The following is a 23,472-nucleotide window of genomic DNA, read 5'->3' on the forward strand; positions in this document are numbered from 1 at the left end:
AACGGGTAGGATTCTAAACGTGGCTTTCCCAAATTATCTTTTCATATCTTTCATCAACACTTGAACATGTATACAGTAGGCTGCTTTTGAATTTTCCCCTCTACTCCTGCCTCTATTAAGAATCTAAAAACAAATGTGTTAAAAATCAAGAATGGTTGCTCTCTTTTGAATAGTGCAGCCTGAAACTGTACATTGCTTGTTATTGGTTAGACTTTAATGATCTTTTCATTGAGTCTTGAAGAAATAGCAAATAAGTCATGTCTGAGATTTAAAAAAAGGGTTTAAAGGAGCAATGGTATTTCAGATGCAACTCCAATAATCTTCCTCCAATTTCCCATTTCTTCAATTCCTTATTTCCCCTCACTAGGCAGTCATGCAATTGATTCTTTCAGTTTTATTTACCTTTTATTCAGGAATGTGTACCATATTTTCTCACTTCCGACACACCCACGAATAAAACACACACCTTGTTTTGGAAGGCAGAATGTAGAAAAGATTTTTTTTCAGAGTAGTGGCTGCCTGCCTGCGTGATAACAAAGTCCTCCTGGGAATCTAGTATGTCCAAGAAGTGTAGCAAAAAGTTCCTGGTGCCATCTGCCTCTCCCAAACTGTTTTCTGGGATACCATATTTCCTATACGTTCTGTTTCCATGAGGATTTACTCTGTCATATATGGTTAGGCTGCAGACACTTGCAAGGACAGTAGGAAGACTGTAGTTCTTTATATGTGCACATGTTCCTGTAAATAAAGTAGTGTGTCTACATCATAAGCCTCATTAAGATTCTACCAGCGGCTCATTTGCTGCTTCAGGCACAAGTTACAGTCAGGGTTGCCAACCTGAGAACATTTTTTACTAACAGCCAAACTTCTTTACTGATGCATGTTTTTACTAATATATGTTTTATATAATGTAAGTGTATCTCTGCTACCAGGTCCCAGTTAGAAGGGTTCAAATTTATGGATTTAACATCAGCCATAGTAAAATAAATAAATAAATAAATAAAAAGTTTGATTGTCAGTACAGTATAAAGTTTTGCAATAAAATAAAAAAATCATGGGTTGGAAACCCTGCTTGACCACAGCAATTATTTTATATTGTACCTCCTCCCTCCCCCCACAAGGGCCAGAGGCCTGCTACTCAGCCCCACACTACTCAGTCCCCTCTAGTCACCCCCACCTTTACCACTGATAGCCCTGTTCCCCCTGTCCTGGCATGGACCCCCAAAGAAGCCTACCTGTGACCCAGCAATATTTCAAGCAACCTAAGAAGCAGCAGCAAGAGCACATGGTTGAAAGAAGATTCTCTGTTGGGTGCTGCGCTCAGACACCAGGTATTGCTACTATGTCTGTGATCGCTTAGTGTTTTTACTGATGAGTAAAGGTTTTGGGTTTTGTTTTTTGTTTTTTTTATAGTCTTTATTGACAGCCATTTTAGTCTTTTTACTGTCAGTAAAAAAACCAAAACAAATAAGTAACCCTGGCTACAGTCCTCAGCCAGTAGCTTTGGCTGTGAAAGGATTAACATGAGACTTTGCCATCTTGGCTGCTGGATGGCATGTAGTGTCTCCAGGCTTCCTGCTTTTCCAGCAAGGAAAAACAGCTTCCCCATTAATATGTGCACACACACTAATTTTGGGAGGCTGATCTTGAGGGGAAAGGTGCATGTATGTGAGAAAATACAGTACGTTGTAGTATTAGTGTTCCTTATGCTCTCCCCAATAATTACACTCTTGTTTCATTATTGGGGAGTTTAAATTACTGGTTCGTAGCTATTCCCATATTGTCATAAAAAGTAAGCCTCTGCTGTCTGAGACTGTAATAAGCATGGTAGTTCACTATAATAATACATTAATAGGATAAAAGGAGTTTTTATAAGTGTTCAGTTTGTCAAACATTTAAATGTAAAGATCTTGGGGGGGGGGGATTCTGCTAAATCATGTCCAATTACTTTCTTGCACACAATCTCTAGAATATAGATGTTTCTGACCCTAATTTTTAATATATTGATATGTCAACTGAATGTTCCTTACAAGAAATTTTGTTTCTTAGTCATCTGTCATATACTTCCATTGGTTGACTATGGATGCTTTTCAATGAGTCTAAACACTTTGCTTCTGAATTTAAGCATCCTCAACATAACATCCCATATGATAATGCAATAATACCGAGACATCTCTCTTACCCAACAGCTTAGGAAACATAAGTCCAATCCCCTTATTGGGTATGGACTTCCCATGAGAGAAAGAAGCAGCCACTAAGGTGAATATATCTTTGCCCTCTGGGTGCTGGGTAGTGAAGGGAAGTTGGGGATGCCTTCCTCCATGGCTCTGCCCTGGGTTTTAGGGAGGAGGAAAGGATACCATCCTGAGCTGTGTCTGTCCCAAGAACTCCTGCCAAAAGATGGCTCTGCTTTCTGCATGGCATTTGATTAAGTGAGCTACAGCCTAGGAAGGCTTGCAATGTACATATCTACTTTGGTTAATCTATAAGGTGCAAATTTACTTTGCCTTCTATCGGTTCCTGAGCCAGGATGCCAGGTGAGGAATAGGGAATGGGCTGGAGACAGGAAAGTTTGCAAGGCCCGCAGGACCACAGCTACTGACCATATGCATGTACACATACATACCCCTGCAGGCTCCTGCTGTCAGAACCTGCGACTGAAACAAGTGATGCTGCCTGGAAGGGAGAAGTGCTGAGGGGAAGAGGCTACACAGACAGAGAAGGAAGTGGGGCAGAAAGGGAGAGGGATCTTTTATGGGCCATACCTCCGATAGCAGAACACACACACACTGTCCAACATGCTGCTGTACCACAACACAGACACAATGATGTGTTTGAGCCCATCAGCATACAGCTGCCAAAACAATCTCATACAACCACAGCCCTGTGAAGACTGTTTGTTTTACCTAATTCTACAGCTTGTGAACATGGTCTTTGCAGCATCAGAATCTAAGGCTGCAAGCAGACAATGATTTTGTGCCACCGTAAAAGTATTTATGGTTATACAAAAGGCAAGTAAACAGATGTCATAGCCATTTGTTGCTCCACATGTTTAAATTTTGTGGTGGCAATGAACATAGTAATAATTTGTGTCTCCTTTTTGTGGCTGATATCTATGACTCTCTAGCGCCCGCCCGCCCCCCCCCCGACAGGAACTCCCCCAACTTCAAGGGCCCAATCCAGTGGGAAAAGGGCCTGGGGTGCTTCACCCTGACACAAGGTCCATGATCAGGGGGTGGGAAACCCTCTACTTGCAGACATACTCCCCTATGTCAGGGCACGGGGGGAATGCCCTTGCAGGGCATTCCCCTGGTGAGTCAAGGGAGAAAAGTGCTGGGCTGTGGTGCACCTATCATGCTGCTGCACTCCTGGTCTGGGCACATTGTGCAAGTGCAGAGCAGGGGACCCCTATGGGGATTCCCTCAGTGCTCCCATTCTTCAAATGTTGAGGGGGAACCCTTTCAGAAAATTTCCTCCACTTGCAAATGCACATCCACAGTCAGGACACAACGCCTAGGGCCCCTTTCCCACAGAATTGGGCCTCATAAACACAGAGGGCAGGCAACCCAAAGTCCCAGTGACATCTATAGATGCCAGTGAAGCAAATCAGCTGTGCCATGACATATCGCAGCACAGCTCATCACATTCTGAAGAGGGCATCTGTTTCTATCCTTAGTGAGCAGTGTATAGATCAGTACAGTGTAGGGCTAAAGAAATGCCTTTCATTTTATGGTGGGATGCCCATGCTTTTGTCCTTTGCCTTTTCAGGAGTAGTTGACGCATGTCGTTATTAAAGTATGATGAGTGCTCTAGTCATCTAGTGGCTGCATAGATATAGAAACAACTTAGTCTCTCTTTTGCAAGTGACACACATTCCTATTTATTCACTCAGTCCACTCCGATAACCTTATCACTTACCATGCCTAGATTATTTAAAGGACGTTTTCCCTCCTCTTCCCAAATTGCTGTTTGTAGCAAGGCAGATAGAGCTTATATTAGTAAAAACTAAAAATGGGGCTCAGGAGACACAAAGACTGCCCACATCAAGCAATGTTTAAGGATCAGTAACTCTCTCCATTCCCCATTCACTCTCACTTTTGGCACTGATAGACCAAGCGCAGTGTTCTTCCTTTTTATTACAGTGAACTCTGATTCAGTTAGTCTTCAAGGTGCAAATCTATCCTGGCTTCTCTTTAGAGTAAGTCACCACTGTTCCAGTTTCTGGGTAGTGCCCTCTCTTCCACCTCCCAATTATTGTGATAATAATATATATTATTAATTATATCCTGATAATTGTGCACTACCAGATAACTTGCTATTATTTGCATTCCCCTTAGAGGAACAAATCAACCAGAGTTCATTGTAATTGCACCTGATTTCTCAAGCATATTTTTATGAAGATTTTTAAGGGCATATTTAGTTTTAATTAAGCTCTCAGGAGTGAGAAAGCAAACATTTGTTGTCTAACATATGTTTCTTCAAACTCAGAAATATAAGATGCATAAAATTTGCTAGCACTTCTCAGCTCAGTAATTTTGATTCTCAGCCAGGGTACCATGAGATCTTTTCAAGGGTGCCACAGACTGCCATGCAATGTTAGCACTGTTAGGTGTGCAGACATCATTCACAAGATAAAACCAAGAGGTTTCAAATAGGAATACATAATATTAAAACCATTCTGAGCTGTTGGGGCCTTTGAGTTCTTTGCCACACACAAGTTGCTGTATTATTTTTCTGCACTCATTTTTGAGTGAAAACAAAGAACTAGTATTTTCTGAGGCGTGCCATGAGTCTAACAAGAGGTGCCCTGAGTCCAAAGAGGTTGAGAACCACTGATCTGTTTTTATGGAATTGTTCAATAAATAATGGTTGATGCATTTTATTTTAAAGATGTGTTTGTACACAGCTAATGTTTTTTGGGTTTTTTTTCTTTTTAATGAAAAAATAGTCTAGACTCTGTTGCTAATGTCAGTACTCATTAATTTCTTCTAGGTCCATGCTTATATCATCAGCCACCTTAAAAAGGAAATGCCATCTGTTTTTGGAAAAGAGAACAAGAAGAAGGAGTTGATCAGCAGACTACCCGAGATCTATGTAGAACTGCAACGAGAATACCAAATCTCACAAGGGGATTTCCCAGAGGTCAAGAAAATGCAGGTATAGTACTAACATAGAGCTGTGCTCTAATTATCAATTGGTGACCTCCTGCAAATGGTTAAAAAAAAAAAAAGACACAATCTTCCATAAAGCTCACTTGAGGGTAGGTTCTGCTGTCAGTGGCAAAAGGTTGGCAGAGGTCAGTCGTGATTGCTGAGGGCGTCTTGCTCTAAATTAAGATTACTTACAGTCATAATGATATAACAAAAATGATGGATTGCTACCTCAAAGTACCTTTAGCTGATACTGTGTTATAGATTAAAAACATATATTGCTGTATGGAATCAGACTTGCCATTCATTTAGCCCAAGGCTATCCAGCTTCTAAGCTCCTGGGGGCTACATGCTGTGACAGGGAGCCATCTTGGGGCCAGGTCTCAACGTTAGCCCACTCACCTGTCTAGGGGCAGTTTGCCCTGCCTCGCCTGCCACAACTTGATGAATAAGTAACTGGTGTAAAATATGGGAGGCGGCCCATTTTATGCTGCAATGCCAAGACATGGCTCTGACCTTTCCTATACCCTGTCCCATGCCTCACAGATGTCATCATAAGATGGTAACAGCTCTGGCCTGTGACCGGGCAGAACTCTGCTCGTTGCTGTGCCTCTAACATTCTTCCTGGCACGCTACCCTAACACTCTGCCCTTCACAGGGCCTCAGACACACTGCCCCTCAGTGGGCCATTCAACCTGCCCTACTCCATACAGCCCCTTCAGGTCCCCCTCGGGCCTTACTCTACATAGCCCTTCAGGCTTTCTTACTCACACTCCAGCCAGTCCACATGCAGCCCGTCAGGCCGCCCTCACACAGACCCTACTCTATGTGATCATCAGCCTTATGCCTTACACTGAGCTGAACTCTGCCACTAGATGCTCTCTGGGCCACTCTTAGGTTCACATCCTCATGGGGGTTGGCCCATGTGCTGCCCTTCGGGCCACTTTTGCAGCCCTACTCAACACACCCCAGGTGCAGCCCTTCAGGTGGCCCCTGCAACCCTCCTCTACACCGCTTATGCACAGTCCTTCAGGCCATCACCCTACTCTGTGCTGGCCACCACACGTTTCTGCCCCCTCACTGGGGCCACTCTCTCTGCCCTTTCTCTGGAGCCTCCAGGGTCTTACACTCCATGGGGCTCAGGTGTCTACAGATGTGACCTACCCCTACCAATCCACATCGCTACCCTGTGCCTGTCCCTACCACAGGTAACCCACCAAGATGTGGGGGCTGAGGCTTTAAGGCACCTCTTACTTGTCTTTCACTGGGGAGGCAATTGGCCCTGGTATTTCCCGGGAACTGCCCCACCATGGGCAGACCCACCAGACCATCCTCCCCAGCAGGGTGTAGCTTTTGGTCATGCCCCAGGACCAGGAGCCTCCTGGCATCCCCATAGCTTCTGCCCTTACCTCCAAGGATGTTCCATGAACAGTAGCTCAGCCAGGCAGTGTTTTTTCCAGCTGGTGGTAGCCCAAAGGGAAGTAATCCCTACATGGATCAAAGGGGGCAAGAGGGCACGAAGGCCCCCATGGATCACCAAAAGCATCCAGAAACATCTCCAAGCTAAAAAGGAGGTGTACACCCATTAGAAGGGAGGGGCCATCACCAGAGAGGACTATACCTCTGTTGTGCGGGACTGTAGAGGGGCAGTTAGGAAGGCCAAAGCAGAGATGGAACTGGGACTAGCTACCCAGATCAAGGACAACAAGAAGTCCTTTTTTAAATACATAGGGAGTAAAAAGAAGGTACTAGATAATGTGGGGCCTCTGCAGGACATGCTAGGAAATCTGGTCGTTGCACCAGACAGCAAAGCTAACTTATTTAACAACTTCTTTGCCTCCGTTTTTCTGAGTAGGGACCTGGTCATCCTGCCTTCCCCCCCCCCATGGGACCCCCATAGGCCCCATGGGAGGCACACCCAGGCCTAGGGCCAGTGAGGACCTAGTTGGGGAACTTCTGGAGGGACTGGACGTATTTAAATCAGCAGCTCCTGACGATCTCCACCTCAGATTGCTGAGGGAATTAGCAGAGGTCATTGTGGGACCCCTGGTACGGCTTTACGAGCACTCATGGGCCGCACCCAGAGAGTGGTGGTGGATGGGTATTATTCGACCTGGAGGGATGTGGCCAGTTGGGTTCCACAGGGCTCGGTCCTTGAGCCTGCGCTGTTCAACAACTTCATCAGTGACTTGGACAAAGGGGTAAAATGCACCCTGTTCAAATTTGCAGATGACATTAAGATGTGAGGTGAAGTGGGCATGCTAGAAGGAAGGAATAGGCTGCAATTGGATCTGGACAGGCTACAGGGATGGGCAGAAAAGAACAGGATGGGTTTCAACACTGACAAGTGGAGGGTACTGCACCTGGGGAGGAGTAACCAGCAGCACACCTACAGGCTGGGGAACTCCCTTCTCGTCAGTGCAGAGGCAGAAAAGGATCTTGGAGTCATTATTGATGCCAAAATGAATGTGGGCCGACAGTGTGAGGACACGGTCAGGAAGGCCAACCGCGCCTTGTCATGCATCCACAGATGCATCTTGAGCAGGTCCAAGGAGGTGATCCTCCCCCTCTATGCGGCACTGGTCAGGCCACAGTTGGAGTATTGCATCCAGTTCTGGGCGCCACACTTCAGGAGGGATGTGGACAGCATGGAGAGGGTCCAAAAGAGGGCCACCCGCATGATCAGGGGTCAGCAGGCAGGCCCTACGAGGAGAGGCTAAGGGACCTGAACCTGTTCAGCCTCCACAAGAGAAGGTTGAGGCGGGATCTAGTGGCTGGTTACAAACTAGTCAGAGGGGACCAGCAGGCATTGGGGGAGTCCCTGTTCCCCTGAGCACTCCCAGGAGTGACAAGAAATAATGGTCACAAGCTGGCAGAGAGTAGATTCAGGCTAGACATCAGGAGGCACTACTTCACTGTCAGGGTGGCCAGGATCTGGAACCAACTTCCAAGAGAAGTGGTGCTGGCTCCTGCCCTGGGGGTCTTTAAGAGGAGGCTGGATGAACACCTCGCCAGGGTCATTTGACCCCAGTACTCTTTCCTGCCACGGCAGGGGATCGGACTTGATGATCCCTTCTGACCCTACCAACTTTGAAACTGCTGCCTCAGTCCTGAGGGCCTGGGTTTAAAATGGAGGCTGTTCAGCCCCCTCCTCCTATCTCAGGGCTCTCCTGCAGTCACGTGACTGGCTCATTATGGTAGTTCACACCTGCTGGCTGCCCTGTTGCCTGCTCTGCCCCTTAAAGTGGCAGGCACCAAAAGTGCTCTACCATGCACACTACAGGCATTTTTCTCTCTTCCCTCAATTGAAACCCAAGCAATTCCTTCCTTTCCCGCCCACAGCTGCAACACGCACCTGCGTAATTCCTTCCCAGCTGCATGATCTCTCTCCACCCCCACTGCAGCGAGCACATACTGAGTTTCCTGAATTGGAAGAAATTGGTGGCTTTCTGTTTAGGTTGGTCATAGGCTGTTGGAGTACCATTGTGGCAGCATGAACCTTTCAGAATAATTTTCTTTCCCATTCTTTACATTTTCTAATTTTTTTATTTTATTAATTCACCACTCATGCATTGAGCAGATATTTTCATCCATAATAAGGGCCCAGCCTCTATTTTGAGTACATACAGGTAATTTAGAAATCAGCAAGTTGTATGAGCGGTAAGCTGAGAAGAACAAAAGGCTTAGTTCAGGAGCTGAAAAGGGGAGAGGTTGTTAATGATGAGGTTTTAAAAGGGATTTATGTGATGAAAACACGTTAAATATAGTCTCCCTCTGTGTTAACTGGTCACTGATGGTGGAGTTAAGGACCAAGTAAAGAAAGAAGTAAAACCTTTGAGGTGGGCTTGTAATAAACTTCTCAGTAGAACTTGTGAAAAAATGAATGGTGTAATTCTCTCAATTGTGCGTATTTGCTGCCACCTGCTGTTACGTGAGAAATCCCATTGCAACATACTAACAGAAGGAATATTTCTGCTGGAGTAGCTACATCACTTTGACAAATGACATAAACTAAGCTAGCAAATGTCCTTATTTCTTGGCATACCTGCATCTACCTTCAGGGGTTTTGCTGACATGCCCATCTTGGTGAAGGGGGTGTTTTACAACCCACCTGTTGTGGGTGTACCAGCATCACTTTGTCATGCAAACCAGGCCTAAGTTGCCTCAGTTGTTAGCAAGAACATTGGTTTACTAGCATTTTGCTATAGTAAGATAAGTACTATTTTAAAATCCAGCTTTTTAGTAGGTTCAGCCAACTGGAGGGGGTCCAAATATTTTTAAATATGTCCCACTAAAATAGGTGTCCCTCAGGAGCTAGGAGACTATGCAGATGCATGAATTAACTCTAAACATTATTAATATTAGTATTAACTAGCAAATAGTATAAATCACTATATTATTTTAAGGAAACTAGGTAAATAGCTGAAGATGGAGTAAACAGGAGGGGCTCCTAAGAGGGGCTGAGCGGCCTCCATTTTAAACCCAGGCCCTCAGGACTAAGGCAGCAGTTGCTACAACCAGCTGGAAAAAACACTGCTTGGCTGAGCTACTGTTCATGGAACATCCTTGGAGGTAAGGGCAGAAGCTATGGGGATGCCAGGAGGCTCCTGGTCCTGGGGCATGACCAAAAGCTACACCCTGCTGGGGAGGGATGGTCTGGTGGGTCTGTCCGTGGTGGGGCAATTTCCAGGAAATACCAGGCCAGTTGCCTCCCCAGTGAAAGACAAGTAAGAGGTGCCTTAAAGCCCCAGCCTCCACATCCTGATGGGTTACCTATGGTAGGGACAGGCATGGGGTAGTGATGTGGACTGGTAGGGACAGGTCACATCTGTGGACACGTGAGCCCCATGGAGTGCAAGACCCTGGAGGCTTTTTTTTGTTGGACCTGCTTTCAATAAGATTTCTAAAGACGGAGGCCTTCATTTGAAACAGGTACCACAACAAAGGTAGGGTAAGGAAAGTTTTTGTCGAGAAACTTTTGACATGTTTTGTTTGTGTATGTGTGTTTCTTCATTGGCAGGAACAACTAGAGGTTTGTGACTTCACCAAATTTCATTCTCTGAAACCAAAGCTGATTGAAGCGGTGGATAACATGCTGGCAAATAAAATTGCCTCTCTGATGAGTCTAATCTCTCAGGAAGAAAACAATATGCCTACAGAGATGGTGCATGGTGGAGCATTTGATGGCACCATGGCGGGACCCTTTGACCATGGGTATGGGGAAGGTGCCAAGGAAGGAGCTGGTGAACAAGAGTGGATTGTTGCCAAAGATAAACCTGCGTATGATGAGATCTTCTATACCCTGTCACCAGTCAATGGAAAAATCTCAGGGGTTAGTGCGAAGAAGGAAATGGTGACTTCCAAATTACCAAACAGTGTCCTGGGGAAAATCTGGAAACTTTCAGACTGTGATAATGATGGGATGTTGGATGATGAGGAGTTTGCATTGGCAAAGCATCTCATCAAGATTAAACTAGATGGGTATGAACTACCCAACAACTTGCCTCCACACCTCGTGCCACCATCACATAGGAAACCTTTGCAGGTGTCAGAGTGAAAAATACAGGGAGGGGTGTTGATTAATTGAGGGAAATGCCTATCCAAATGAAAACAATCCAAATCTTTTTCAGTTGTGTAGAACCACTAAGGCTCAAAATTTAGCTTTAGAGGCCATCCTTAAATCACAACCACATTCCATGCAAGTTACTGTAATTAGCAGCATAGTAAAAGGGTTACCTGCATAATATCTCTGGCTGACCATAGAAATGTTTATCACAAGTGCCTTTTGTAGTGGCTTCCATACTTCCATACTTGAGCTGAAAAGGCTTTCTTTGAGAGTCAGTTCCTGTATAACTTACTCTGTCTACACCCCAAAAAAGCAGAAAAGGTCATAAATAAAATCATCAAATTTCTGCCATATAACTAAGGCAGAAGCAGTAAAAAAAAAACAAAAAACAGTTTGACTGCATGTCCTGTTTCTGATTCTAATGTTAATCCTTAGGAGGGAAGCGTGTCAAGGAAATAACTTTTTATTTAAAAAAAAAAAAAAAAGAGTTGAGAAGATGTAGTGAATATTTTTAAAATTTACCAGTGATTATTTTTAAAAATCTGTAAAATATTAAAACAGCTGTTTAAAATCTGCTATAACTGTCTGTTGTTAGACTGAACAGTTGTCTTGCTTTGCTGTTTATACAGCACGCTGTCTCTAGTGTCTATCAGTTAAAAAGGGTTAGATCCACACTGAGTATGGGATTTCTGAGCTTTTTCTGTTTAGCTGGTTTACACAATACAAGTTACATTCTCCAAAGGAATCAGTGATATGAAATTCCTCAGGTTTTCAGGTGTGTAGGCTTGGCTCTCAGAAGGGCAGGGAGTCCAAATGTTTTAGCAGAAACAGAAGCCTCTTTTTGATCTGAGAAAAAGTGAGTTATATGAAACTTTAGCATAGTCCAAATGCATATAAGTTGACTTGATAAATTCTCTTCAGATTTTAGTTGATGGGCTGTTCCTAATTCTGGGTACCCCACTTAATTTCTTTTACTTCAGCGAAGTTTTATATTGTCAGTAGGTAGCTGGTAAATGCAGAAAAGAGATTCCATTCTTTATTATAGCATTGCATTTGAAAGACAAGCTCCTATGGGAGCTAAACTTCCACTGAAATCAGAAGTTGTCTTTCAGCTCCCTTTAGTGGAAGCTCTGTTGGTTCTTTAGAGTATTATTAGTAAACTGAAAAGAAAAAAACTGGAAGGAGCATAAATTCACCAACATTTCAGTGTCCTTCAAGCAGTACAATGGAAGAAAACTGATCATACAGGTTACACACAATCAATTTTAACAGATCCCTGTTCAGTGCTTCAGAGGAAGGCAATTTCTCATCCCCATGAATTTCAGGATAGTTTTGGAGGGACAAAATCTTCCTGATGCCAAATTTGCCAACCAGCTCAGGTCTTTGTGCCTCAGCAGTAAATGCCTTTTAATACCTTTACTATGGAATAGCATGGGTATCAAAATAATGGTAATATTGAGCATTTTTTTTCTCTTGAATCCCAGCAGAATGTATTTTTACAATACCTTCTGGGGCAAAGCAATCCGAAGAACCCCCTTAGATGAAGGAGGGAGATTTTTTTAAATATATTTTTGTCTTTATTACTACTAGTATGTAACCTGATGGCTGAAGACAGAATATTAAAAAATAATAATAAACCCCTCACCAGGTAGAAACAAAAATTTTAATGTACCCTTTTATGTGATTCTAGTTTATATTTATAGGAACATCTTGTGTATGTGTTCAATAAAGCCACAAAAGAGATTGTTATGTGTGTGATAGTTCTAAGTATTTCATTATGCACTTTAAAAAAATGATTTGGGAAACTTTCATATAATTCAAAGACCTGATCTAATTTGTTCATCAAATGTTTTTTAGTAACCAGCTGTTCAGCATAGCATCTTCATCAGTGTAATGAAGTGAGAGAGGGCTCTCTCTTGCAATTTCTTTCAGAGCATGTTTCTTGGCTATTTTAAAATAAATTCATTATCTCTTTTTGAATGAAGTATGTCAAATCTTAAAGCACATCTGTAAAATTGTATAGCTGCAGCATAGGGTCTCAAGATATTTTATAACTGAAATATGCCTGAATGAAACTTCTTAAACATTTTCACACACTTTTTCATTAGTTTGTATTCATAATTTATAATTTTAACTTGTGATTATAGCTAAGAATATTTATTTTGGCATCATCCATCTAACAATACTCAAATTATTTTTTGTTGATCCTGCAGTCTTGCTGTTTTATGAGAATGAACAGAAAGGCACTTCTACTTCAGTTAGGCCATAGCTGCCTTTCAACTAGAGGCCAACTGGTACATCTTTTCTTTGGGTATAAGAAAGCTCGTTATTCCTGAGGAAATTTTTTAATTACTATAGGGGAAGTGGCTTCATTGTCTAGCCAGAAGCAAGTGTTTGTATACCTTTTATGAATGTTTTGATTTGGGTTTTCTCCTGCTGCTTGTGTGTGTGTGTTAAACCAGCTTCTTTTAATTCCTCTGTGCCACTGTTTAGATCAGGGGTGGGCAATTATTTTGGGCAGAGGACTGCTTACTGAGTTTTGGCAAGCCATCGAGGGCCACATGACAGGCAGATAAATACTAATTTTCTAAATTTTCTAGGGACCTCGTGGGCCGGATAGAATGGCCTGGCAGGCTGCATCTGGCCCCTGGGCTACATTTTGCCCCATCCCTGGTTTTAGATTCCCCTCTGCTTTGGGGGTCTTCTTCCAACCCTGTGTTTTGAAGAAGTCCACTTGCTTAGTAGTGTTTCTTTACTTTTTTTGAGGGAAAGAGTCCGTTTTTCTCTAGTCTTTTCTTCTGTACTTCCTCTTGGTTCTGGTCTTATTATATGCTTTGACCAACTCACTGCTTGCTATCCACATTTTGCTCAGCTGTAACACAACAAGTCTGTTCTGTTTTCTCCAATCTGGGAGGACAGCAAGTGGGAGTATACGCTTTTTTTTTTTTTTTTTTTTTTTTTTTTAGACTGCAGAGGAAATTCACTTCTTCCCTTCTTCCTGACTCAGTTCTTTGGGAGGTGGGGGTTGGGATGGACAACCACTGCTAACCTCATATAGATAGGTAGTTAACCATATTAGTCTGAAGGTGTCTTTGTCTCTAACCAGCTATTCTCTAGCAGGCCTGTCCAGTTTCTATGCAGCTGGATTGTATGCCACACAGGCTGCACCAGTACAAGCCACAGCCCTTCTCCTCCCCCTCTTCCCAGACTGCACACTGCATGCATGTCCCCCTTGCTGCACTTCACCATGTTGTGTGGGTACCTCAGGCTAGGGGTTATGCCGTGCCCCACCCCCCAGGGCAGGAAGCAGAAGCCAGAGGAGGGAGGGGGAGTCCTGAGCCCCCAGCTACTGTTGCAGCTGGATGGACAGGGAGCAGAGGCTGGGTCAGAGTCCAGGAAGACTGCACACTAACCCTCATTGGATGCATAAGGTCTGTGCGCTGCCAGTTACAGCCCTGGTTTGTCAGGGGCCGCCGTAATGTGCCTTCTGATAACATCATGTTATGTTGCATGTTATATCCTACATGAAGTTTAGGGCATTGACAATGCATAGGGGGTGCACCGTCCTGAGCATGGCGGTGCACCCCGTGGGCAGTCGCCACTCGCCACCTCCCCCACCCACCTCTTGCTGCTGGTACCACCGGCAACGTGTGCGAGTGGTCCATGATTGCCGACACTGCTGGTGGCATCTGTGGGTGGTTGTCAACTGCCGGTCAGCTCTCGCCGCTCCCCTCCCCTCCCCCCAGCGCCAACAGTGCTGCGGCTGCCTGCGGGAGCTCCCCCCTTGCCGCTGACAGCACCGCCGCCACCTGCAGGAGCTCACCCTGCCCCCTCCGCGTCCAGGGGCACGCGGTATTCATGGTTTAGTGGAAGTCTTGCGTGGGTACAGACCGTAGGATTTTGTCCTTTAGAATAGCTGTGAGCAAGCATATAGATACAGATACTCATTTTAAGGCAGAAGGTATATCCAAGAAAATAAGGAAAACTAATACAAACTGGATTGTGTTGACTCTGCTGTTCCAAAAGGAATCTGTTACAAGTTACATTAATAGCTTCCCCTCTTTCCCCCCAAATGTGAAGTTATGCTTTGGGAAGGAACTAACAGACCCTTACCAGGATTTTGTTGTGTGTAAATGCAATACAAGCTGATTACATAATGGCTGAAGGGTGAATTTTCCTTCTCAAAACTGAAAGTCTGCTTGGAAATAAGGGACACCCTGCTTTTTTTTAATCCGCCTGAAGTTTAGTGTGTTTCTTTATTCTGCCCTTATACTTAGTTTATCTCCCCCAGTATACTTATTTGATTCCTGTAAAATATAGATAAAGGGCCAAACTCCATTTCTGTGCAAGTGCAGTAGCTTCAGTGGATTTAAGCTTACACAGGTTAGGGTTGAATTTGGCCTTAGTCTGTACATGATTGTCATGAATAGTGAAACTGATCCTCTGTAACTTATTAAACAGTTTATAAAATCAGTATATTTTTATGATAGGAAATTTTAAATAGAAATATAGGCTTTAGAAGCAGTTGAACTACTATTAATGTGTTAATGTATATGGTATCTGCAATCCATGACAAATGCGCACACTGGTGTCCTATGTGAAAATCTTGCCTAAGGAGATCTGTTGGAGGAAGAGGGAAGGATTTTTTATTTTTTTTACTCCAGCATAATGTAGCACAGGATGGGGATCGGAGCTTCTTGATAGCAGCTCTGATTCTCAAATCTTGCACTTCCCTTCCTGACCCTTCTGCACACACATGCACAGAAATCCATGGTGGGCCTGGTCTTCTAAATCACCACCATGTGAGCTTCCAGATCCTGATTGTCTGGCATGCTGGAATCATAGCGGGTTCCACCATCCCTTCCCACCAAAAAGTGGTGCAGGATTTTCCCCTCAGTGACCTGCTGTCTGTTACTTAATGTATCTCTCCATTTCTGTTGATAATGAAAAGGTGATGACGCCAACCTTCTTTCCACTCCTTACTATGTACAAACACCCACTTCATGGCATTTTCATTCCCCTTTAGTTCAACTTGTAATGAAATTTTTCCAGGCAAACCTGGAAATTAGGTTCAATGGGAATATGTTGACTTGGCTGAACTTTTGTTTTGAGGAGGGGGATTGCTGTTTCAGTAAGGTTCAAACGGTTTGTATTGACTTTCTATGGAAGTCTGTTCCAAAAGAGGGATGTCAAAGTTGTATGTGGGGAAGGGGAAGCTGATTCACTGATACTTCTTTTCTTTTCTTAAAGTAATATAAATGCTTCGTAGCTGAACTGTGAAGTATAAGTGGTGCAGTGCATTAATATTGCAACAGAATCCACATTTGCTTAGTTGATAGCGCCCTTGTAAATTGTGGTAGCTTTCCTAAATAATTCTCAGGAGCAACACCTATCACAATTGCCATCACTCAGTCTGATAGTGTTGTTATCCTCTGCTCAGGAAAGACCTAAGTCTGGGATAACGGGTATTTGTAGGCTTATGTTCATTAGGACTACAAGAGCGTTTAGAAATAGCAGACATTACTTTTATGAGAACAGGAACTACTGTTACTAGTCTTTTTCTTAAACACAGATATAGGCTACCCCCCCACACTCATGTTCGGCTATTCTATAGCACAATTAATTCATATCAGTCTGTGATTCTGTTCCTATGAAAGTCTGGGATTTTTGCTTTCATCTTTAACAGAAAGAGAGAGGCCTATTTTTTTGTTTTGTTTTAGCCATGCTGGAAGTAGAAACAAACCTTATAAAGCTGTGCCTGTGTTTAGGTTTGCAATGATTTCTTACCTGTACTGTAGTTCTAATGTCCAGGTCAAAAATAACATATACCTCATTGGGGATAGGCATGAATATATTTACAGAACCTGTTCTTCATACAGCTGTCTCAAGCGAATAATATTATTTTTCACTTTCAACAGTAAAATTCACCTATAACACACTTTTTTGCATGTCCTGTTTTAACTGTCTGGTAGATTTTTGTATTATTATAATTCAATCAGAGTTTGGGTCTTAGATTTATTTGGGGTAACAATGTGCCACTTTGCTTTTTTCTTCTTTTTTTTTTCCTGTCACACTGACTAGTCATTGTATGACTTAATTATTTTAACGTCACTCCAAAGGCATTTGTTTTTCATATTTAAGAAAATATTTAATAACTATTTCTTATTGTAGTAATTACCATTTCTTACCATTTCAGTTTGTCTGAATGAGCAAACAAGGACATAAGGCTATTAGAATTGCACTTTGATTATATGTACAATAAATTCCATACTGTAACATTTTTAACATGCTTTGTAATCGTATTCAGGTAATTGTGATAAAATTTGCTGATTAATAAACTAATGGTAAACTACCTGTTCCCTTTTTTCTGTTCGTTTTTTTTTTTTCTTTTTGGTAAACTTGTTAGGGATGCATGTATTCATTGTCAGTTTAAAACAAAACCAGGAAAAGTCCCCACCAGTAGTAACAAAAAAAGAATGCCTTGCTGATTTGTATTATTGATTTAACTGACAAGAGTTATGGTTTGGTTTTTTTGTTTGTTTGTTTGCTTTGGTTTATATGAAGCTACTCCAGAAATTTCAATCTGTAACATCAGAGTTATCTTTAGAATTTACATCACACATATTTACATACATAATCTGCAGAATCACGGTTCTTTTCTGGTGTAATTTTATCCCTAAAGCTTTCAGAGTTTAATTCCACAATGGATTGAGTGGAGTTGCTCCAGTACAGGGTTTTATTTTATCTGGCCACTCCTTATTTACACCATTGCAAAGGTCAATTACAGATGTATAATTGGCATGCCCAAGCCCTTAGCCTTTTTTGGCTTCAGGCCTAGAAGAGACTCATCTCCTCATTAAAACAATTCATCTTTATATAAACAAGTAAAGCAAAAGATGCTCCATTTTGGGAGGGGGGGGGCGCTTTATTAGTTGTATTGGTCACCTGAGATACAGAACCAGAAGGACATTGATTTTTTTATTTTATTTTTTTTTATCAGCTGGATATGGAAAGTATGAGGTGTAATGTTTGGGGGTTTTTGGTTGCTGTTTTTTTTCTAAAATATTTACAACCCAGAGGCTATAATTACTAAGCCTGAACATGTAGATGATACTTGTTAATATAATTTTAGATCATCCTAAAGATGCCTTAACTATAAGGACTATTTTGAAAGGTGTTTAACAGTGCATGCTGCCTTGAGTTGAGTGAAAGCAGAAAACTTACCTGATTACCTGGATAAATTTGGCCTGATTCTGATGTTGCCTCCAATGGGTTGTAGCACTGCAACTTCCTGCTTTTTTATTAACTTGCCTGTTTTGTAAAGGTTTCACATAGAAGCGCTTTAATAATTCTATCTTCATTTCCAAATAATTCCAGCGCCTGGTTTGTCACCTATCTCCCTCATCCCCCATGAAATGAAAGACTCCTCCAAATGAAAGGCTGTTACCATAGCAGCTTCTGGTCTCCATGCTGCTTTTCTCGGTCACCAGGAAAAGTCATAGGACAAACATCCTTTAATGATTCCATGTCCCCTTCTTTAGAAAATGCCACTGAGTTAGTCCTATGGGAAATTAGCACAATTTGTCTTAATTACTGGGTTCACCCTGCCCTCCATAATATATGTTGCTTTTTCTCAGATTATATTTTATGAGAATTCCAGAATGAAGACTTTTTCTTTTGATCGCTGTCATAAGTAAAAATGCTTACTGGTGCTCTGTTTGATTTGTATGTTATCAAGCCCTGTCAGAAAAGGCAGAAATCAAAGATGAAAAAATATTGCATAAAGAAGCTTTGAGCAGTAGTTACACATCATTGCCTAGTTTTACCTTCAGGAAAAGGTAAAAAGAGAAGAAGGTCAGAGCTTAATGTGGGATGACTGACTTGATATAGAATTTAGCCTTCATCTTTCAGTGCTTGCAACCTAAGTGAGAAGGAAGAATTTGGCAGCATAGCTGGGGGAGGCAAGACTCATCTTTTTCTTAATGTCTTCGCATGTTGCTAAAGACTCTCCTGTAACTGGGATGTTAAGCAACCAGCTCATGAGCCAAATCTGGCCCATGGAGCTGCTTTATTGGTGGGCTTGGGGGTATGGGGAAGGGGAGGGAGAAGCCTGTCCTGCTGCCCTTGGTGGCAGGAGAGTAAGAAAGGGCTGATTCAGCAAGCATTTGGCCACCACACACTTGCCCTACCTCCTCTACTACTGCTGCTGTGACCTGCCCCATGCCAGAACAAAAGTCACTGGAGCTGGAGCTCCTGCTGTTTGTGTCCTGGGCCAGAGCTGGAGACACCTTGTACTGCAGTTGGAGCTGTCACTGCATGCCCCATGCCACAACTGCCATGTACCTCAGACTAGAGCTACCCTTTGCCCCAGGCTGGATCTAGTCCACAAGGAGCCCCATCATCTGAATTCAGCCACCCCTAGGAATGGAAATAGTGAGGGGGGTTTTCCACTCAGCTCTCGCAAACATATTGAGGAAGGAGAAATATTTTTTCCTTTAATCTTTTTCAGTTCCAAGTAATCACAAGTGAGGTTTGCCAAATCAATAGGTAGAGTTTTCACATGCATAAAACAATGGTACCTCTGGACAGCTGGTCAGAAGAGGCTACTGGAGTTGCATCTCATTAATCATGAAGGCCCAGGTATACTGTGCAGTAGATCAACTAAACAAGCCAGCGAGGACTCCTACCCACTATAGGAGAAAAAAGGAGGCCCTGCCTTTGCTGGAACTATTGCAGATTCCCAGTAGAGTGAGAGCAAAATATGCCAAGAAGGTCTGATTCTACCGCAAGGTTAAAGACAAGACTCTATTTCTCTTCAACAAAACAAGGAAAGGATGGATCCCACCAATAGAAATTACATTTTTAAAAGTCACCTGTGTATGAGTGAACAGACTCATTAATCTTAATAGTAAATGCATTTTTGACATTGATGGTAAGACTCATTTCATTAATTCAAATAAATACTTCTGTGAATCACTGTGAGCTGCCCTTTTTCCAGATATTATTCTAAAATTTGATTTGCTCATGTATTTTTACTCTTCTTACAATGTGTGAGTATAAATAAATGATTATATGGCTTTATGACTCTTGCATATTTTTATAAGGCTTGTTTTCCATCATCATATCTCAGGCATGTAGAGAGTATGAAGTGAGACATTTAGAATCTACAGAGATTATGCAACAAGGTCATCTTCTGCCCATAGTGTTACCGTAAAAGCAGAAGTTTCATTTCACATATTAGTTAATGATTAACTCCTAGGACATATGGACTTAGAAGGTCATATGTGAGTGTCCTATATTGCATGTTTCCTGAACTTGTGGCAATGGAGGGAGTAGCCACTAAAAGGAAATTACATTAAATTCTAAATCAAGCACCTAGAGAAAAAAATACCAGCATAAAAGTCTAATTATAATATGTCTATTTTCTGCTTGATATTAGAAATAGAAGGTCCAGCAATCCACAGTCAGGTAGCTGTCAAGTCCCAGCCTGCAAGTAGTGACTGCCAATGCGTACTAATTTTCCAACTGTGTGAATCCACCTCCAACCCTGTTCACATCTATGCCAGTCATCTATCAGCTTTATGACTATGTAGTTCTGTCAAGGTCACCATTTCTGCAAGCTTTAATATTAGTTCCTTTATTCCTGTTAACTGAAATTGAATAATGTGAGCTTCTTCCCAAAAAAGACCTTGCCAATACCACTTTCCTCACTACAGTGAACTTTTTCACAACAGCGCCTTGCTAATTTCAATACGTATGACCTTGCCTTCACATTTGATTCACCCTATTTAAATTACTTGTCGATAACTTCAGCCTTTGCATACTCTGCACTATCAGTTTCAAACTTCATTTTCCAGCTGAGATTTCACAGAAAACTGGTTCAACTGAATATCCTATTCTCAATCAGTGCCAGCAATGTGATTATGGAGGGCTGTGATTTTTCTAGCAGAACATCTGTGCTGTCTCCACTGTTATCTGAGGAAAACTCTCTTACGTTATAGCAGCTATGTAATTGATCTTTATATATCTGTTATAAGCATAACAGTCAGGTCAACATGGTTTGCAGTAAACTTTGCCTCTTGAATTCTAGCAGGTTATTTCCTCCACAATCAGGTGAAAGGTTTATATGTAGATTATAAATACCTTGCCTCTATTACTGCATTCAAAGGTCATGTTGAATGCAGAGGAGGAACTGAATGTGAGAACAGGAGCAAACTTGGAGTTGTAGGTTATTTTCTGGAACGACTGACTTTGGGATTTCAAATGGAAATTTCTACCAAACTGGGTAAGTATCAATATCTAGTATTTCCTTCTCTTACTGGAGTAAATGAAATGCATCGCTGCAGTCAAGTTCTGTTGTTAGCAACATCCTTCTGCTGTGCAAATGTAAATGAATGGCCTATTATCTGTCCTGATGTGAAACATTGCTGTAATGTAGGAAGAAGTGTTTGCCACAAAGCTTCAGTTGGATGTAATCAGCTTTGGAAGACAACAGATTCCTTTTACTGTTCTAACTTTATTATGTGTGAACAATTGTTTGAGACTGGGCAGAGAGTGAGAAAATAATTATCAGGCAAACAGCTTCATTTGCATCTACCAGAAATCTTTTTAAGTTACTAGGTGATCAGAACTTGACCCTTAAAACAAAACAGATTTCAGAGGTGCCATCAGAAAAAAAATGAAATTATGAAAGGGAATACTTAACTAATGTATTAACTGTATAAAAAATATAAAAAGAGAAAAAAGTTGAAGTGTTTCATACCAAGGTAGGTAATTCTATAGAATACATTACTAGGGAAGGCAAGGAATAAAGATTTGCAAAGGGAATATCTAACATTATACAAGGATGAAGACTTGCAGTGGGAAGCTAGTTCCCATTCATTTCTGGGACTGGTAGCTGGGCAAATGTTATCTTACAAATGCCTGCATACCCAGGTCTCTCTATCCTCCCACACAAAATTGTCTGGGATAACTATTATGATCTTAACATTTGTGATGGTCATCAGCTCTCAGGATAACAAACTGACCAGGGGAAGGAAAGGACAGTCAAAGGAGTGAGAGAAAAGCCAGTCTCTCTGAGAGCACTCAGTTAACGAAAGACATTTCTTTGGTTATTTGTCAAGTAAACAAGAGGTTCAGTTGCTAAATTGATCAAAAAAACCTTTTTTTTTGGTAAATTGGCAAAACTTACAAAATGCCAACTAGCATCAAACAGCGTTGGGGAAAATTTCAGCCCCTTCCCCATACTTTTATTTTCAATTTTGAAAATCCAGCATTGTATAGAAACAGGACAGTGTTAGAGCATATGAAAGATGACCTAAAATAACACAGGTAGGGGTTTCTTAGAGTAGTATCTGTGCTGGCTTTTACAATGAGGTGCTAACTTTCACTCCTCAGACCTGATGATGAACGTCTTGCATTCAAAAGCTTGTCTAACTCTTTCCCAACTATGCAGTTGATCCAATAAAAGATATCATCACCCTAAGAAATCTTCACCTCTCACATAATTCCTGGACCATCACAACTACAGCATCACTCTAACACCACAGAAATAACAGGGCTCTGTAAAGTTGTGTGCTTGTTTGTTATTTATTTATTTATTAGATTTAGTAGCATATAAACCACTTCCCATTTTGTACTGCTACTTGCATCTCAGCCTGGCACTACCATCCTATACCATGTGAGCTGCAATTTTCCATTTGCCAGATGGTTTTGGGGTTTATAACTCTATGGGCTATTTCCTTTGTAGCCTGTACAGCAGGAAACAAATCCAAGGCAAAACCTTTAGTCTACTTCCCCTGTAGTTTTTGCAGTCTGATATTTTTCCCATCCCTTCTTTCTTTGCAGTTGGCTAAAGGCAGCTGCCTGCCTCTACCTTCCTCACCTGTTGGTACAACACCAAGATTCTCTGTTCTTCCAGGTAATTAATCCTAATTTATTTCTGTACAAATTCCAAAGGAAATAAAGAAAGACGCCTAAGAAACAGAATTTCTGGTCCCTAAATGCTTCCAACTGCAGAATTTTTTTTTCTAAAACTCATCTCCTCTTAGTGTGAGTGGCACATTGTTGTTATAAAATAATGCTTTAGGTTTGATGGTTCTGATAGAAATTGTTGGCTCATCCAAAATCCAGTTTAATGGCACCATAAATTCTGAAACTGGATAATTTTTTCCTCATAATTCTTTATAGCTATCTGAGATCTAATTTTATGCCATGGACCCTTGTGTGAATTAAAAGTCTGAATTTTAATGGGATGGACACTTGCAAACCAGTGCCCTGTCCTGCCTTTCTTGCTACAAGTTATGCCAGTGGTGGAAGGAGAGAGCTGTAAATTAAGTGAACCAGAATATTGTCATTGGTTTTAAGCAATGCATCAGGACCTGGGTCTGCAGATCCCACAGCTTGGAGAGACTGAAGCTGAGATCTAGTTCTCAGCCGTCTGTTTTCAGGATATTCTATAGTGTTACTTCTGGCTTTTGGACCCTGGTGTATCTGGAAGTCAGAGGACTGTCTAGAAAAAGAGTGAAAGTAAGGAAGAGTGGTCTGTCAGATCTAAGATTACTCAATCAGTAATCAGGCAGATTGATGTAAATTCTGAGTTTTGTATGTGTCTGTGTAGTTTTCACAGTGAAAGAAGAGCTGCATTCAATAAAGAAGAGATCAAGGTTAAAACATGAAAGCAAGAGGAAGAGCGACTGAATGAAAGTTTTGAGATCTGTTCCTAATGGCTGAACTTCCCTGGCTCAGGGTATAAAC

At 42.0% G+C, this 23,472-nt stretch overlaps 2 protein-coding genes across 2 annotated transcripts in view; both read left to right on the forward strand.

The window, feature by feature from the left end:
* EHD4 (EH domain containing 4) overlaps positions 1-17,068 on the forward strand; it is a 56,658-nt gene extending 39,590 nt beyond the window's left edge. Inside the window, exons 5-6 of the mRNA XM_006270321.4 lie at positions 4,993-5,157; positions 10,171-17,068. Coding sequence (XP_006270383.1) covers positions 4,993-5,157; positions 10,171-10,707 — 702 coding nt within the window. The 3' untranslated portion in view covers positions 10,708-17,068. The remainder of the gene's footprint in view (positions 1-4,992; positions 5,158-10,170) is intronic.
* A 3,841-nt stretch (positions 17,069-20,909) lies between these two features.
* The window catches only part of SPTBN5 (spectrin beta, non-erythrocytic 5), a 165,240-nt gene continuing 162,677 nt past the window's right edge, over positions 20,910-23,472 (forward strand). Inside the window, exons 1-3 of the mRNA XM_019496605.2 lie at positions 20,910-21,001; positions 22,564-22,636; positions 23,336-23,464. Coding sequence (XP_019352150.1) covers positions 23,441-23,464 — 24 coding nt within the window. The 5' untranslated portion in view covers positions 20,910-21,001; positions 22,564-22,636; positions 23,336-23,440. The remainder of the gene's footprint in view (positions 21,002-22,563; positions 22,637-23,335; positions 23,465-23,472) is intronic.

This window comes from Alligator mississippiensis, chromosome 2 (assembly GCF_030867095.1).
Source record: "Alligator mississippiensis isolate rAllMis1 chromosome 2, rAllMis1, whole genome shotgun sequence".
Lineage (NCBI taxonomy): Eukaryota > Metazoa > Chordata > Crocodylia > Alligatoridae > Alligator > Alligator mississippiensis.